At 38.0% G+C, this 18,906-nt stretch overlaps 1 protein-coding gene across 12 annotated transcripts in view; it reads right to left on the bottom strand.

The window, feature by feature from the left end:
* The window catches only part of Magi2 (membrane associated guanylate kinase, WW and PDZ domain containing 2), a 1,445,964-nt gene that overhangs the window by 239,626 nt on the left and 1,187,432 nt on the right, over positions 1–18,906 (bottom strand). For all 12 annotated transcript variants that reach the window (XM_076566331.1, XM_076566328.1, XM_076566327.1 and 9 more), the window contains one exon: positions 15,514–16,152. In XM_076566331.1, coding sequence (XP_076422446.1) covers positions 15,514–16,152 — 639 coding nt within the window. The remainder of the gene's footprint in view (positions 1–15,513; positions 16,153–18,906) is intronic.

The following is an 18,906-nucleotide window of genomic DNA, read 5'->3' as shown; positions in this document are numbered from 1 at the left end:
CCAACCCCCACTGTGACCTCACCCCCACTGTGACTCCAACCCCCACTGTGACCCCACCCCAACTGTAACTCCACCCCCACTGTGACCTCACCCCCACTGTGACTCCACCCCCACTGTCTGAGGAACTCAAGTGCCTGTACCTCCTTTAGGTAGCACATGTCCACTCCTATTGAGAGACCTAAGGAAGGACCACAAGCAGAAACTACAGTCTGTGGGAACCTTCAACAGATTTCTAAGGATCTACAGCAAGAACATTTTAATACTACAGGTTTGCTCCTGTGCTCAGAAGCTGTACCTAGGTTTACCTGAGCTGGGCCACTTTTGATATTCCATTCACACGTCAACACTGGCCAACAGGTCATCCAGCTGGCCTATAACCGATGTTGGGATAATAGCAAAGAGTGACACAAATGTTCACTCAACACAGATAGCGCAAATACTCATACTAAGAAACTAAGATGATACACAAGACAGTGATTTTAAACTAACAATTATAAATATATTCAATAAGGACAGAAACCACATGATGTCTACTCTCTTAACTCTTGTGAGTCTTAGCTAGAGTAGAAAGACAAGAGAAGGAGATGAAGGGGTCACATGATGATTCTATAAATAGAAGATGCTAAAAATTCTACCAGAAAATTCCTACAGCTGATAAACACATTCAGCAAAGTATCACAATGCAAAACACACACACACACAGACACACACACACACCCTTGCACACGTGTGCGACTACAAGCCTTCCTATATACCAATAATACTAAGAATAAAATCAAGGAAACACTCCTGTGATGGCTATTCTTGGTTTTCAACTTGACACTATCTGGAACTAAAACCCAAAACTGGAGGGCACTCCAGTGAGGGATTTTTTTTTGGTTGTTGTTGTTGCTTAATTTGAAATAGAAGATCCACTTCTAATCTGGGTCTTTGAGTTAGGAAGACACACATTTAATCCAGATCTCTTGAGCTGAGAAAAGACAGGCTTTTAATCTGGATCTTGAGGTGGATAGACACACCTTTAATCTGGGCCATATCTTCTGCCACAAATCTATATAAGGACATGAAAGAAGGAAGTTTTGCTCTTTGCTTACTTGCCCTAACCTTGCCAGCACATCCATCCATTCACTGGCATTAGAGTCTACTTCTTCAGGAATCTAGCATATACTGAAGACCAACTGAGAGATCCAGCCTTGAGGATAAGTACTGGATTCTTGGACTTTCCATTTACAGCCATCCATTGTTGGATTAGCTTGACTGCAGCCTGTAAATCATTCTAATAAATCATATATATATATATATATATATATATATATATATATATTTTATTTTATATATTACATATATATTAGAATTATATGTATATATTATATATATAATTCTAATAAATCCTGTATAAATCCTGAATATATATACATATATATTCATTCTGTAAGTTCTGTTAATCTGGAGAACCCTTACTAATACAAGTCCCATTCAGAATATCTCTCCCCCCATCTCAGAAATCTAATGAATGAAATGGAAGACTGGCACAATGAAGACTTTATGATATTGAAGAAAGAAATTGAAGAAGATAGTACAAAATGGAAAAACCTCCTATGCTCTTGGGCTGGTGGGATTAATATTGGGAAATGTCCATCCTACCAAAAGCATTCACAGATAAAACACAATCTCCACCAAAATTTCAGCATACTTCTTCACAAATTGAAAAAAATAATCTTACAATTCATATAGAAACACAGAACACCCAAGATAACCAAGACAATCCTGAACATTAAAAAATGGCTAGAGGCATCACCATTCTGGATTTCAAGTTATACTACAGATCTATAGTAATGAAATCAGCATGGTACTGGCATAAAAACAGACACATTAATCAATAGAATAGAATTGTGGATCCACATATAAGTTCATATTTCTACAGCCACCTGATTTTTGACAAAGAGGATGACAATACACGCTGGAGAACATAGCATCTTCAGCAAATGGTACTGGTCAAACTGGATCACTACATGTAGAAGCATGAAACTAGATCTTTATCTCTTACTCCACACAAAACTCAACTCTAAATGGATCAAGGACCTCAACATAAGACCTAATAACCTAAATCTGTCACAGAAGAAAGTAGTGAATAGCTTGATCTTATTGGTGCAGGAAGGAACTTTCTGAACAGGACCTTGACCATACAGGCATAAAGACCAGTAACTGATAAATGGGACCTCATGAAATTAAGAGCTACTGTACAGCAAAGGGCACTATCATTCGAGTGAAGAGGTAACCTACAGAATGAGACAAAAAAATCTCTACCAGCTATACATCTGACAGGTTAGCGTCTAGAATATATAAAACTGAAAAAACCCTAAATACCAAGAAAACAAACAATCCAATTTAAAAAAATGAGCTATAGAAGAACTAAGAAGAGAGTTCGCAAAATAAGAAATTCAAAACAGAAAAATTAAAAACTAAAAGAAAAAGTCTTTTCTTAGCCATCAGAGAAATGTAGATTAAAACTACTTTGAGATTTCATCTTATTCCAGGCAGAATGGCTAATTTTAACAAAACAAAAGTAAACTGACAAAGTCACTATGGAAATCAGTGTATAAAATTCTCAAAAAGCTAAAAGTAGATCTAACATATGACCTGAGATACCTTCAGGTACCAGCATGTACCTGAAGGACTCTAAATCCTACTACAGAGACACCTACTCATTCTTGTTCTTTGCTATGCTAGCACAATAGCCAGGCTATGGAAACAGCCTAGGTGTCTACTAACTGATGAATGGGTGATGAAATGTGGTATATTTAAACAGAGGAATTATTATTCAGTTGTTAAGTAAAATACAATTTTCAGGTAAATGGATGGAACTGGAAATAATCATTATGTTTGAGGTAAACCCAGACCCAGAAAGACATATGTTGTATGTTTTTTCTCATACATGAATGTTAGCTTTGTATCTTCAAATATGTATGTTTAAGTTGGAGTGCCCATAGAAGTCAGGAAACCAGTCAAGGAAGGAAAGGTTAAGGTAGGAGAGAGAACACAGGTGGTATGAAGGGGAAACTGGGAATAATGAAGCGAAAAGCCTTAAGTGGGGTGGGAGATTGGAGAGCACGGTAGAGAATGGAGGACTGGATGTGATGATAACTAACAATAAAACCCTTTAGAAAGGCGCATGGATACCAACCACTAGAGAAGCTACCAAAAATATATACATATAAAGAGTTCAAATGTTATTACCTGATAACAGGGGTCCAGGACTGTTATTCAGACACCACAGGCTTTCAAATAAAATGCTGAGTCCCGGGCATAGGCTAGTCCCAGTCTCAGGCACAGGCTACTGGAGTTGTTGGTCAGTGGGAGTCACAGAGATGCCCCTCAAACATTAAGTGGTACTGCTATTGCTCTTGGTTACTCTCCACATCCTGGTAGTAAGACTATTATTGAAGATACCACATTATCAAGTCAGAGAACATAGAGAAATCAAGTTGGTACTCACCTGGAAGCTTTGTTCCTATTGGGTAGCTTTTATTGTGTTGGAAGGTGCTGTGCATGCTAATGAGGAAGAAAATCATCAGTCCTACCTGGTTGTGAATTCTGCTAACTACACTAAGGACTGGCTTAACAAGACAGGCCCACAGGTACAGTAGTGATGTGAATGTTAGTTATATGAGTAACCTACCACTTTATGATTAGATTGAAAGGTCACTACCCAAGACAGAATTCATGTTTGGCACCAGTAATGGGTTCAAGAGCTTGCAAGTAGGTAGGTCATGGGTTCTAGAGGTGATATTATTATTAACATTTATGTTAAATGAACATAGTATTAAACTACTCAAAGGATTATCCTTAAATCCATAGTGTAGTGCATTTCTCAACTCTTACCAGAGAAGATTCTTCCACAGGAGATTGTAATTAACACAGAGAGAACAGGAGACTGTAGAATGGTCAGCTTAAACAGGACATCTGTATCATAGCCACTCCCCACAAGGCTCAGGGATCATTGTGGAAGAAAAGGCAGAAATATTTTAAGAGCAGGAGGCAGTGGATGACTGCAAAGAGAGTGTCTTCTGCCCACAACAGATGCTGTACATATGAACTCACAGTGATTGTAAGCACGCACAAGACCTGTTCAAGTTAAGCCAGCCCAAGCCCAGTGTGGAGAAAGGGGTGGTGGGCATGAAGTCCCGCCCATGGCGGAGGAGCTACTGCTGTGTGTCAGCTGCTGGGGGGCGTCAGTTTTCTTCAGGTATGCAGACCCTGAGAGGCTGCCCATGCTCCAGCAGATGACCCTACACCCATGTGCATACTGGCAGCACTAGGTGGACTCGGTGAGATTTAAAAAAATCACATGAAATTGGGAGGGAATAGAGGTAGAGGATAAGGAGGAGTTGGGATCGGGAGTGGGCTTGATCAGTACATATGCATGAAATTTTTAAACAACAAGTTAAATACTAAAAACTAAATTCAAGTAAATGCAAAATTTAAAACCTTAGAGATACTCAGTTCTAAGCCCTCAGAATATTTCTTGTTCATTTACATTCATTTCTGGAACACGGCCATTCAGTCTCTAGCTAATCTATCCTCTACGTGGCAGCCATACCTTCTCACACAGCTGAAAGGCACCTTAAGCTTGACATGTTCCAAGCAGGAGTCTCGTTTCCCCTCCAGCAGCCAATAGCTGTGTCTATTTAACACACTCACTGTGCAGTGCAGGGCTATTCTGTTCTAGTTGCAAAGGTCAACAGTTCCTGCTGTCTTGAACTTTCTTATTTTGTCTTTTGTCTTATTCTTTCTCTCCTCCCCTGGACTCAGTGTATTGGCAAACACTGGTCCTTGTCCTTTGAGGAAAGAGCTAGTCTGTTTTCTAGTGCCTTCATTTCTTCTATTCTTCTCCAGGACCTTCAGAGCTCTCATTGGATTGCCATGAAAGGCGAATGGCTCCTTTATATTTCCATCTTTACTCATATCAGTAAGAGCTGATCATGCCTGCATCGTATCATCTCTTTGCCTCCACAGCTCTGCATTTCACTTGCAAGTGAAATCCAAGGCCCCTTTCACAGGGCTGTTGTAACAGGCTGGGCAAAAGTGAAGATGTTCTAAAGAGACAGGTGTGTTTCCCAGTCTGACTACCTGACTACCGAAACAATAGACCCTAGAGAAATAAGAGGTTCCCCAGAGACCTCATGTCTGATTTTCCAGTGAAGGTACAGATAACAGGAGAGCAAAATGTCTACTATACATGTGACACCAAACCTTTATTCCTCACGGTGTTAACAGGAATAACTGAACTCACCAGGGCTGAATAAAGTACTAACCAGTCTTATGTGATTAACTGGATCCAGAACTAAGTTCTTGACAATGCATTATGAAGGAAGGATGGGTACTTTTCTTCTAGTACTGCCCCTTAATGCTTATTATTATTTTTTATGACACTTTACTTTTTTGTTTTCATTTGGTCTGTGAGCTGGCAAGGGAATACCCCTTAAGGACATTAGGATCCTAGTGTGTGAAGAGTCACCAGAAAGAAGTACGGTTTTCTGAGCTACCATATTTCATGGAGGAATGTTGCCTAGAAGATCAGCAACCCAGAACACATGCTGTGGGAAGCAGGTGATTGATGAGCAGAGTGTCGCTGTGTTAGTTTGCTGAAATGTGAAGCCATTTTTCAGTTAGTACAGAGGTCAATATACAATGCCTTACCTAGGTCACAGTATACATTTACTATTGTTTATTTCATTATATATGTTTTCTCTACAAATACCAGGCAAGAAGTTGGATTGCATATATTAATTATGGAATGTCAATTTTTACTTATTCACGGTCTTTCTGGATACATTTTATGCTTCTGTTTCCGAACTATTCCAATATTAGATCCATATTGTATGGTATTTAGATCTGCTTTGATTTCTTAAGTCTTATTGTTTTGTAGCAATGGTAGTTTTTAAAATCTAAGTGCATCTATAAAAGAATCTTGTTAGCTTGTACTAACTGGCTGCTCAAATGTTTCCTAACAATAGCAGCATGAAACAAATACAAGAGTATTTGAGTATAAGCGAGCATATTTACTCTCAAATGGCTCAGAGACACACACAGGTACAAATACAAATGTACTAAAATCACTATAGCAAAGTACAAACAGTAATGTAAGTAGTATACTTTCACTTTTTGGTAAACTTGAAGTTATTTCTAAATGAGAATTTTTCTGGAAAAAAGTATTACCACTATTAAAAGTACCAATACTTATAGCATTATTATTAATTAGCATTTCCTATGCAATTTACAAACTGGGGTACAAGGTTTTTTTCTCTGTTTATTTTTATTAAAAATTAAATGTATTTATTTCATATATGCAAACAATGTATTTGGGCCATATTTATTTCCCCTTCAACTACCTCAGAGATACCCCACTTCCCCTCCAACTTTATGTCTTCCTTTTCTTTATATTCCACTAATTCTAGTCAGTTCTGCCTGTATGAGCATGGATATAGGGCCATCCTCCTCTGGAGCATGGAAAACCTATTAGGAGCCACCTCCTTGGAGAAAAATGCCTTTGACCAACTTCCAATATCTCCACAACTATGGTGTCTCATGGGCCCCTCCCCTTGTTTAAACAATTGGAAGGAAAAATATCATTCATATATATATATATATAATTCTTTACATGTATGACTTCACACCCTCATAACCTCTCATTACCGTATTGCCAGATTAAGAGAGGAGGACACTCGTCTTTGAGAACCTCTGGGGATACTTCCTGGGGACAGAAAGAAAACTTTCCTAATCTGATTGATTTCAATCTATGAGAAGTTCACAGATTAAATGGGCTCAGTTACACCTTAACTTGGGTAATGGTGAACTGCAGCTCAAGTCTAACTTCAGTCATCACCCTGGCTTTGCTTTACTCCAGACACGAAACAGCAGCCTATGTGGGCAAAGAGTGTAGTGAGTCTTTGAACACCAGAAAATTATTGATAAAGAAATTGGTAAGTTTTTTGAATCATTGAAACAGAAAAGTGATTAGCAAGTCCAATTAAAAATAGTACTAATAATAGATGAGAATACTATTAGTACTCAGACAAAGTAAATTTGGCAAAAATAGAGAGCACTTGATCTGATTCTATCAAAATGCACTTGTACACGTGAATAACACAGGTACTTTTATAGGATAACATATATTTTAAGAACTGAGCTCAGGAAAAAAAGAAACTCTAGAAGATAAATCATAGTGAGAGAAAGAGAGTCAGCTGTAAAAGGTGGCAATTCTTCCATCAAACAAAACCAAATCAAAGCATGCCAAAAACAAAGAACTGGGTAATTTCAAAGATTTCATCTTCAAAGACTTGGGACCTTTAGTGCAGGTTCACCTGCTTCACAGAGCAGACAAACTAGTGCCGCACTTATGGCCAAAGTACGACAGCCAACGCTCAGGAAAAGGGAATTTCAGATGGTTATCATGGAAATGTTGATGCAAATTTATATGCAAACAAATGGAGTTACAGGTACTTGGTAAACACACTCTATTTAGACTGACTATAGTTTATTCAAGGAATGAACAGATGCTTGGATGCTAGTGAACACAGGACGCCAGGCTTGGCGGCAAGCACCGTTGTCTGCTCAGCCATCTAGCTGGTTCTCACAGTTTTCTAAAATCACACACACACACACACACACACACACACACACACACACACACACACAATCATTTTTAATGAAATAGGAATTGAGTGTATATCCTGAAAGTGGTAAATATGACTCTGAAAAGAAAAGCCAGTATTATGTTTAATAATATAAGATGTAGCTTTCCATTAAACTCACGAATAAAACAGGTTTTTTTTTCCATAATCTAAACTACTAGTGTTTTTTAAACAATAACAGTCTGTTTTACTGACTGTAAAGATAAAGCAGAAGTATGTAAACAAGAAAACAGAAGGTGTTTAGCTTGGTGGCACAGACCTATAATCCCAGCACTTGAGAAGCTAAGGAAGGAAAATGATTGTGTAGGGACAGCCTGGTCTATATACAAAAATAAAAACCCCAAAGAGGGAGAAAAAAAGTCAAAAGAACACCAAAACCCCTTAAACAACAGACAGTGAGGTTATTTGTTATTTGTGTGTGCTGTGCATGCATACTTCCAAAGCCTAGGGAACAGAATGAAAAAGATATAGAAATAAGAAGATATATTTGTGAGGAAATGCATTATAAAATTAATATTCAAGAAAAAAAGCTCAAGGAGATTAGGTGATATCATAACTATGTGATAGTCATGAAAGGGCACAATCATTTATTTTACACTTTCCTTCTTCCAACAGAATGCCAACAATATGAGAAAAGTTTATTACTTTTCCTTGATGTCCTCCACAACAAGAAAGAAGAAGGAAAAACAAGGGTTGCCTAGATGGATCCGCAGGTGAAGTCACGTGCTGCCAATAGGGATGACTCCCGGAAGTCCCCTCTGACACCCACGGGTGTGCATGGTAGCTGCATGCCCTCCAATAAACAAGTCAATAAGTACACAAATAAGTAAATAACTGCAAAATACATTAACAAGTAAAACAATAAAGAGAAATGAAAACATCTCACATGGTAGCATTGGAAAACTGAATAACTATGTAGCACATGTATTATGGCTGTACACGACTGTGCAGGGACAGATGGTAAAGAGGCAGAAGAAATGGAAAGCCACACTAGCCATTAGTGGGTGTCTGTCAAATGAAGAAACATAAGAAGAAATACTTTCCAGCTAACATAGGATGTTTCAAAGTAAATTTAGTTTAAAAAGTGGAGAACCTAGGCCATTCTGTAAAACTCAGTGCAGTTAGAAGCCTGAAACCATATAAAAGTCTTATCCTGAACAGAATTATTAGAAATTAATAGCAAAAAATCCAGAGCATTCAAAATGTTTGAAAAAGAAAAGGTACAATTCTAATAGAAATTACAAAGAAAAATAAAACATCCTGAACTGAGTAAAAAGGGAAAACATGGTATTTCAAAATTTATGGAGTCCAGCTAAAGGAATGTTCAGAGTAAATTTATAGCTGAAATGCTTTTATTATAAAGAGAAAAATCAAGTCACTGGTCTGAGGACATACCTCAAAAAGATATCGAGGGAGAATAAATCAAGCACAGGCTGAGAAATGAGATGGCGAGGAGCACAGTAAAAGATACTGAAACAAAGCAGGAAAACAGACTCAATCTTCCCTTAAAAATTATTCTGTAACATGTTTCAAAATTATCTAACACATTCAAATACTTACATAAATGGTAAAAATGCCAAGACATATAAATTATCAGAACTAGTTTATAAAGAGATAGAAAATTTGAACAGACCTAAGTAACGAAAAGAAATTGTGTTACCTACTAAAAATGAATCTAACAAAGGTCCAGCTTAGGTGCCCTCACTGGTGAATTCTATCAAACGCTTATGGAAGAGAAAATACAAACTCCTCAGAATAGAGGAGATTGGGTGGGATACATTTTACAACTTATTTTTATGAGGTTACTATTATCCTAACATCAAAGAGAAATATCACAAGAAATGGGCAGAAGATGCTCTGTCCATCCCCAACAAAAATATAGGCCAACAACCAGCAACATACAAGAACATACAGTGTCAGGAATACAAAATGAGACAGCATCTAAGTCATGTTATAGCACTCACCATATTAACAGAATAAAGTGCTGGAACTACACAATCATTGCAATACATGCAGAAGACATATTTGAGGATACTAAGGACCCACTGATCACTAAAAATCACATCAAACTATAGGATTTTTTTCCCAACCTCATGAGGGGTATCTAAACACTGTGTACCTAATATCCTACTAAATGGTACAAATTGAATGATTTCCCCCCAAAACTGGTAACAACAATGAAAAGGACATCTGCTGATGTCGTCTGTCAACATCACATCTGAAAATTTATCTAGTTGAGAAGTCCTGGCTAGCTTTAACCAACAACATGAAGTTGCCTAGAATTATCTGGCAGGAGAACCTCAATTGAGGAATTGCCTAGATCATATATCCAAAGGCCACAGGACATGTCTGGGGGTTACTTTGGTTGTTAGTTAATTGATGTAGGAGGGGCCCAGCCAACTGTGGGCAGTGTCATCCCTAGGCAGGTGCTCGTGAGCTTTATACTAAAGCTAGCTGAGTATAAACTGGCCTGCCTTCCAGCTAACAAGCAACAGTTCCCAAGATTCCTGCTTCAGCTGTGAAGTGAGTTCCTCTGTTGAAAGTAATACTGTGTGGAAGAGTAACAGGTGGGCCTTCAAGGTCCTTGGGAAGAAGCTGTTTTTCTCTGTGATGGACTCTGATGTAGAAATGTAAGCTGGGATGAACCATGCACTCCCCTGAGTGGCTGTTGATCAGTGTTTTGTCTCAGACACAGGAAGGAAAATAAAAGTAAGTGAAGGAAAAGACACCAAAGACTTACAAATTGAGAAAAGGAAAGAGAAATTTTACTGGATGATAAAATTACATAGGAAATATTACAGAACAACAAAAATCAGATATGTTTACACATATTAGCCATAAATAATTTGAAAGTGACATTAAGAAACCATTTGTTACAGGCACTGGCTGCTCTTTGCAAAAGACTCTGGTTCAATTCTCAGCACCCACATGACAAATCACAACTGTTCATATCTCTAGTCCTAGGAGATCCGGTACCCTCTTCTTACTCCTCAGGTATCAGACATACAAGAGAGCAAAACACTCACACACATAAAATAGAACAAATCTAAAATAATAAAAAATACTAAGAACCTCAACAAAAGAAGTCCATGGTTTGTACATTAAAGACTTTGCTGAGAGAAACTGAAGAAGACTTAAACAAATAAGAAGTTGTATCACATTTGTAGGTTGAAAAGTTCAGTCGGAAGTTGAGAAGTTGTTCTGTAATACCATACCTCCAGAGGTTGTTTATTGAATAGAATAAGTACAAAGCCATTGTCTGTGGAGTACTGAATCACAAATGGAAAATCATCATCACATTCCCTCTCCACAAGGCTCAGGAACCATTTCAAGAGAAAGAGTGGAAAAACTTTAAGAACCGGAGGTTGGAGAGGATCCAAGCAAAACAGTCTCTTTTGGACATAACAGGATAGTTGAACTCATGAACTCATGGTACCTGTAGCTGTCTACAAAAGATCTGTACAAGACCATGCCACTCAACATTCCAACAGGAAAGGTTAGGGCCTCAGGAGCCTCACCCCTAACTTGGGAGTTAATGACAGCCGATGGCTTCATGAGAGGAAGAGTCAATTGTCTTTAAGGGTGTGGCCCCAAGGTCAACCATGCTCTAGTGGATGGCACTACACCCTGGCAAATGCAAATTGGATTGGTGGGCTATTAAAGGTTGGGGGGCATGAGGCTGGAATGAACAGGGGAGGTGGGGTGGACCTAGAAGAAATTAGAGAGGACTAAGGGATAAATACATTGCAGATGCATATAAAATTCTAAGAATTAATAAAAACTTTATATTAAAAAGGCCAATTCTAACATCTCTATTTATATGCAAATGCAAAGGACCTAGAATAACCAAAACTATTTTATAAAGGAGAAAAATTTGGAGGACTCAGACTGATTTCAAGATTTAACACAAAGCTACTGTAATCTAGAAAGTGTTGCATTAACATAAGAATAGACATACAGACCAAGGGAACTGAATAGAGGGTTTGGAAACACACCTTTGCATCACTTTTTCATTTTCATCACGAGTGCCAAGGCTATTCAACAAGAAAGAATAGGCTGTTTTCCTAGCAAATAGTGCTATAACAATTGCGTGTATATATATATATATATATATATATATATATATATATATATATATGCAAAAATGAAAATGAATTTAAGTTCATAATACTACATAAAAGTTAACTTTGAACTGGCTTAGACATAAATACCAGCACTTAAACTTTAGAATTTCTAGAAGAAAACATAGGGAAAACTTTGTGACTTTAGGTTAAGCAAAGACATGACACCAAAAGAATGAGCCGTGTTAAAATGAACCTGATACACTTTACTTTACCCAGTCACAATCCCACAATCCTCTGTGCTTCTGCCCCAAAGGCACCAACAAGAAAATGGACAAATAAGCCACAGATCTGAAGGAAGCATTTGCAAATCATCTGTTGACTCAGAATTTATGTATACAATGAGCTTTTGTAATTTAGGAGGGCAAATAGGGTATTGATATAGCTGTGACAGAGACTTGTCTAGCATTTATCAGACCCTGGGTTCAATTCTCAGTATAAAAACACATGAAAGAAAAGATAATAACTAGTCCAATGTATAATTGGGAGAATATTTAATGATATATGTTACTAAAGAAGTTTTGAATACCAATAAACATATGAAAACATGTAAAAAGATCAGAGATATGCAGGTCAAAGCCATGAGAAAGTGTCAGGAAGTCCACTTTCAATAGGCTGACTTCCCTAAAGGTTTATTAAATCAAAGGTGAGAAACAATGGGCAAAAACTGGGGGCTTCAGACATTGTTATGGTGTATTTGCTGAGGGAATATAGAAGCCAGCCATTATGGAAGCCATCTAGACAATTTATTAACAGTTTAAACATATTCTTTTTATATAACCCAGCAATACCATTTTTGGGTATCTACGCCACAAAGTGAGAACATCTGCATAAGCAGACAGTTGAATCCAAATGTTCATAAAAATATTGTTCATAAATGCCCAAAGATGAAAACAACTCAAATAACCACCCACTGTGAGTATTGCCACCCATGAGGCACTTTCGAGAGAGGCATTCCCACTGAGGGTCAGTATTTGGGTACAAAGTGACTAACAAAAGGTCCATATCACCGAACAATAAAGGCAATAAGAGAAACAAACTTTTCATACATGTGTATCTGTTAGGTGATTCTCAACAACATGATGTTAAATAAAACACTATATACTATATGATGTTAGTCATAAAATATTCTTGAAAGGTAAAATGATTCAGAAAAGCGGATTGGTGGTTCCTCCAGGCTGTAGGTGGGAGAGGAGACGGGTGACAAACAGGTCTGAGGGACACGGGATGAAGGACGCTCTAGGGGGATGCTGCTCCTGTACAAGGATATCATGTGTGAAGAACTCAGTGAGGTCCACACTTGCAATTGGCAAATGTTATGATATATAAACTATGCCACATGGTATATATTTAATAAGTTAAATATATTCTCCTAGTCAAGACATTTTAAAGCAAAACATACATATGCATGATGTCATTCCATCTATATTAGAGCATATGTTTTATATATGCATCACCAGACTACATACTTTCTATAAGTACATATACAAAAATATGTTTTCCTTTAGGAAAAAGATTGAAAGTATAGGTAGAACAGAAAATCACTTTTCATTGTATGCTGTCTGAATTAGTTACTAAAAATATTCAACTACCTGCATCATTGCTTTATAAATGAAAATACCAACAAACAAGACAATCAGCCATGGTCTTAAAATAAGAACCCAGCTTTGAGGAACTTTGCTCATCTGAATAAGACCATCAGCACTTCTGAGTGGCCTATAACAAGATAATCAAAATGAATCATCACACAAACATGGTGCAGCTCTTATTAACTTCAGAGAAGAGTGGACACTGTAAGAATTCCAGGAGCCTCAGTAGGTTGACAAGGACTTTCAGATTCCACAGTGCTGCACTAGTAAGGAAGGTAAGGCATCACTTACCCAAGTGAACAAAATGCAGATGGAAGGCTCATCACTAGAGGACTGGGTAAGTGACCAGAGAGAGCAAGGTGAGTGAGTGACCAGAGGGAGCAGGGTGAGTGAGTGACCAGAGAGAGCAAGGTGAGTGAGTGACCAGAGAGAGCAGGGTGAGTGAGTGACCAGAGAGACCATGGGAGGAGAGGGGTGAGAGCAAGGCTGCCCAGCTTAACACATGCACACACACACACACACACACACACACACACACACACACACACACACACACACAGACACACACAGACACACACTAAAATGTTTCCAGAAAGGCACAAATTACAGTAATAGCAAGGATTTCAAAGCATTTTCCTGTTATGCCACAATTTAAAAGAAGCCATTGTATAAAAAATGTGTTCAGATTTCTTTCTGTGAGCCAAACAATGGCTACAAAACTGCGATTTTCAGCTATACCACTTAATATTAGAAATATTGTCCAAAATTTGATTTTTCAATTGAACATTAGGAACATGTGGCTGTTTAAATTAGAAATATTTGCCTTAATCTTAAACAAGCAATTCAAGAAGTCAAAATACACTGTCAACATTTAATTACCAAAATTCACATGCCATTTTATAACAATGCCATAAAAAGGCAAAATGTATGATGATTTTGTTATCGTATTAATTTTCCCTTGGTAATGGGAACTTTGTATAATGTTGCTCACAAAATGCATAGTATTTGCTGAATCAATAATGTAACACTTCCTTGAAGGGAAAAAAGCTGCAGAGAGGCCAAATAATTCATAAATGGTTCTTCTTTCAGCTCTGACTTCTTTTGCTTGCATTTTAAAATCACAGTTCCCACGCTGTTTTGAGCGCTTGAATAGGCAATCACATACGTTTGGCCACATGGGTTTTTCATGCATGACTACGTCATGGTACTGCTCCTGACCCTTCTCTGCTGAAGCTTCATGGTCAGTTTAAATCCAGCAGACATATAGTGAGGCATGCACCTGCTGTTACCATCAGGTGAGATGGCATTGTAACCCCGCTGTGACAATCCTACAGCCGAGGATCAAGGGCCTCAGGTGCGGAGTCCTATTAAGTGATAGGGAGGGAAATCAGCTGCACCTGGTCCTTCACACCAACAAAAGTAAGGAAAGGAAGGGCCTTAGCTTTGCCCCGTTAATTTTCTACAAAGACCAAGAGGGAAGAGCAGTGGGGATTCAAAGCTCCTACCACTCTCTTAAATTGTGTTCCATGTTCTTCTTAGAGTCCCATCACTTTCTACCTGGTTCATGGCAGACATAATTATCCACGGTGGTGGATAGTTGTGTCCCATAGTAGTGAAATATTCCTATTCACACTTATTTTATCCACACCCAGCTCCCGGGGGTCCTTATGAGGATTTGGAGGAATAGGCTGGCCTCCCTGCTGCTGGCCTGAAGCCCACATACAATCCCTAGTATTGCTTCCTTTAGAAAAGCAGGCTTCTCAGTAAATCAACAGGCATGGACTGAGTTCTGAAAACTGCCACATCACTGACCTTTGTGACAGGATGTAACATGTCCATAGCTGGGACCCATCCTTTACCCTCCACATCCACAGTGCTATGTTGGTGAGACTGAAGTCCTACTATCACAGTGTTTAATAGAAGTCAGGTAAAGACACATTACAAAAACTCAGAAACCTGCATCCTAAATTCACATTTTTCTCTCTGCTTCTTTTCACTTTTTTGTAAAGGCTTTTATGTTAGCCTATAGAAATTATCGTTTGAACAATATTTGTATAAAAAGTTCTAATCTACCCACACATTGCACTGCCACATCCGTGTTTGTCTTACCTCCTCGATGGATGATTAAAGAAGTCTCACTTCCAATGGGGCAGTCCTTAAGTATATCCACTACTTCTGTATGGCTCAGGTTCTGTACATTCTGCTGGTTGATTTCAACAATGAGGTCTCCTTCACACAGCCCAGGGCATCCCTGAATGTCAAGTATTTGTTTCACCCGCTGTCCTGTGGGACTGTCAGCAATAGTGAAGCCAAATCCCTGGGCACCTTTCACAATGGTTAAGGTCATAAGTTCAGCTTGAGTGGCTCCAGATGAAGCCATAGACACATTGTCGTCATGGACGGGTGGTGGATACGTGCCATCGAGCTGACCCTCAGCTGGCATGGAGTGCAAAGAATGAGGTGGTCGATCAGCAATATCTGGAACTGACTGTGAGGTCCGAGAAATGTATTCCAAATATGTTTCATAGTTATGTCTTCCATTGACCATCACTGGTGGTGGCCTCTCCATTATTGCAAGGGGTGGCACCAAGCTGTTAGCAGGATCTTCAGGATCAAAGGGCAAAGGGTAGCCACGACACAACACCAAGTTGACACTCTGACCAATAGGAACAGACTGGAAAAGTTTGACAACATCTGCATGAGTGTGTCCAAGGACACAAACTTCATTAATATAGACAATGACATCACCTGCAAGGAAAAAGGAGAGATTGACAACATGAGGTAAGTTCAATTAACATTGACATAGAGAAATGGAATTATTTATGAGAACACTGAAAGAGTTCTCTGCTTCTCAGTAAGCAGTGAGAAATCAATTAGAATAGTACTTCAGTTCTCTGTAGGTGAGTCAAAGTTACAAAGGTCTGCCAACAAGTAGAATGGTCAAATGCTGAAAAAAAGAGCCACTTGGTTATTCTTGAAGCTTGGAAACAACTCCATATTTAAGCTCAGAAAAAAAAATGTTAGAAGAATTTGTACTTTGAAGAAGTATACGTTTCTGGTTTTTTCTTCTTTCTTTTCATTTTCATTTCCATTTTAGTGCAACTAAGATCAAAGAATTTTCAAACTGTTGAGAAGTGATGGCTATGAATTTTGGATGAAAAAGAAAGCCCTGATGTTTGAAGGTTTGGGTACCACATTCCTCTCTGTCAAGGTGCTGTGAAAATGAATGAGACGGTAAGGAAAAGGACTTGGCTCAATGTCTGAACATTGTACGAGTGCAGTAACTTTGGATGGAGGGCACTTGGTACCCTGGCAGTCAAACAGGAAGCTGCTATGGACTCATTCTCTTCTCTTGGAAAAATTAGTTTAGCAATGGTATTTGTTCTCTTTCCTAAATGAAGTATCACAGGTTTATAGAGGTCACCTGGTTAGAAGATAACTTTATGAACTTAGAAATGTTATGAATACAAATTATTCATTATAAAATAAGTCATTAAAATGATTCCTTCTCCTTTAAATGCAAAAGACATGATTGGTTGAGATAATTGTTTTAAGATTTCTTAAATTCTATATAAATAAAAACTTTATTTTTGGAGAATGCTTCTATCATGGATTGGTATTTTTTGTCCCCATGAACCATAATACTTGAAAACTGAACTTGTAAATTAAAATTGTGCCTGATGATGCTGGGAAGTATATGAGGATTGTCCAAAGAATAACTCAATAGACATCCTTTTATTTTGCAAGGTAGTTTTGAACGGAGTTGTGTGAGTAGCCAGGGATTTCTCTCTGAGATAACATTGTCTATCCAGATTGCAAACACCAAAAAAGAAAAGAAGAAGAAAATAAATATGTTTTTAGGTACATTATATAAAATGTCTCTCTATTGCACTTATAAATGAATAATTCTATGAGCAAAATAATCCTAAGTAAAATGGCCTCAACATCGTTGGTTTGATTAATAGTCACAGTTCCAAAGACATAGGCAGAAAGGCCCAAGAGATTTTGTCAGAGGATCCAGGGTAGACTTGCTTCTAGAAAGTGCCATAGCTTATGATAGTCTGGAAACACACTTCCACTATCGTGGAAAGGGTGCCGACGCATTGACCTCACACTCAGCAGAACTGAATTGGCTCTTCCTTCTCTGTTATTAGGATTACTTACTTGAGGGGAGCAGTTGGGAATGCCTTGGCATGATTTTTAGCTAATTCTGTTCATCTCAGAGTCCTAGAAAAATGCCAGAGCCAGATAGGCCATCTTTCTCCTCCTCTACCCTTCTCCACCTGACCTCTGGCACTGTTTGGTGCTGAAGATCAAAGTGAGGGGCTCTAGCATGCTAGACAACTGTTCTACCACTGTGCTGCATTTGAAGTACTACCTCTTCTATTCTTAAATGTAGTCATAACACATTTCACTTACATAAAAGGTTGAAGGAGGAAAAACTACCCGTGCACTACTATCCAACTTGATGATTAATTAGTGAATTGCTTATATTAGTAGAAACCTCCACTGCACCTATTTTCCTAGTTGTATCCTCTTATTATCCCTTCTAAAAGTAACTATTATCTTATATCACAAGCTTGATAATTGGAAGCACTTTACATTTTATGTCATACTTAGGAAATGCTATCTCTGAATAGCATTAAATTATGAAATAGTGATCATCCTTAAAATGTTTTGTGTATTTTAAACTTTTATAAATGAAATGTATTTTAATATTCTGTAATTTCCTAAAAATGTACCTATGATAGTCATGGATTTTAATACAGGTACTTCTAGTCCACTAACTCTTATTGTATCTTTTGGATGGCCATATTATTATTTATTAATCTTTACCTATTATCTCATTACAAGTGTTTGGATACTTCAAAGACTACTTGTTGCAAACTTCTTTCATGGATCCTGTGACAGAGAGGGAGTGCTTTGACTTTGGCATGGAATGGCTGGCCATAAACCACATGCAGTTTCAGTTTTATTAGAGAATAGTAAATGGCTAATAAAATAGGTCACATTCATTCAAATTCCTACTGGTAGTGTGTTGGAACTGTCATTGCTTCTCAGCTGACACAATACTTGGTACTCTCATGTAAATCATGGTTTTGTTTGCATTTCCCAGATTTCTAGGGAGGACAAACATTTTATGTAGGTTCCCTCTTGGGTGTATTGTATCTCATCCCATCTATCTATCTATCTATCTATCTATCTATCTATCTATCTATCTATCTATCTATCTATCTCTCATCCATCTATCCATTTATCTACCCACCCATCCATCCATCTCTTATCTATCTATCTATCTATCTATCTATCTATCTATCTATCTATCTATCTATCTGTCTATCTATCTATCTATCTCTCATCCATCTATCCATTTATCTACCCACCCATCCATCCATCTCTTATCTATCTATCTATCTATCTATCTATCTATCTATCTATCTTCCATCTATCTACCTATCTATCATCCATCCAGCTACCTTCATTCTGGCTCCAACATTTTCT

This window comes from Peromyscus maniculatus, chromosome 3 (genome assembly GCF_049852395.1).
Source record: "Peromyscus maniculatus bairdii isolate BWxNUB_F1_BW_parent chromosome 3, HU_Pman_BW_mat_3.1, whole genome shotgun sequence".
NCBI classification, from domain to species: domain Eukaryota; kingdom Metazoa; phylum Chordata; class Mammalia; order Rodentia; family Cricetidae; genus Peromyscus; species Peromyscus maniculatus.
Note: the sequence above shows the minus strand (reverse complement) of the source record. Positions and strands in the feature narration are given on the sequence as shown.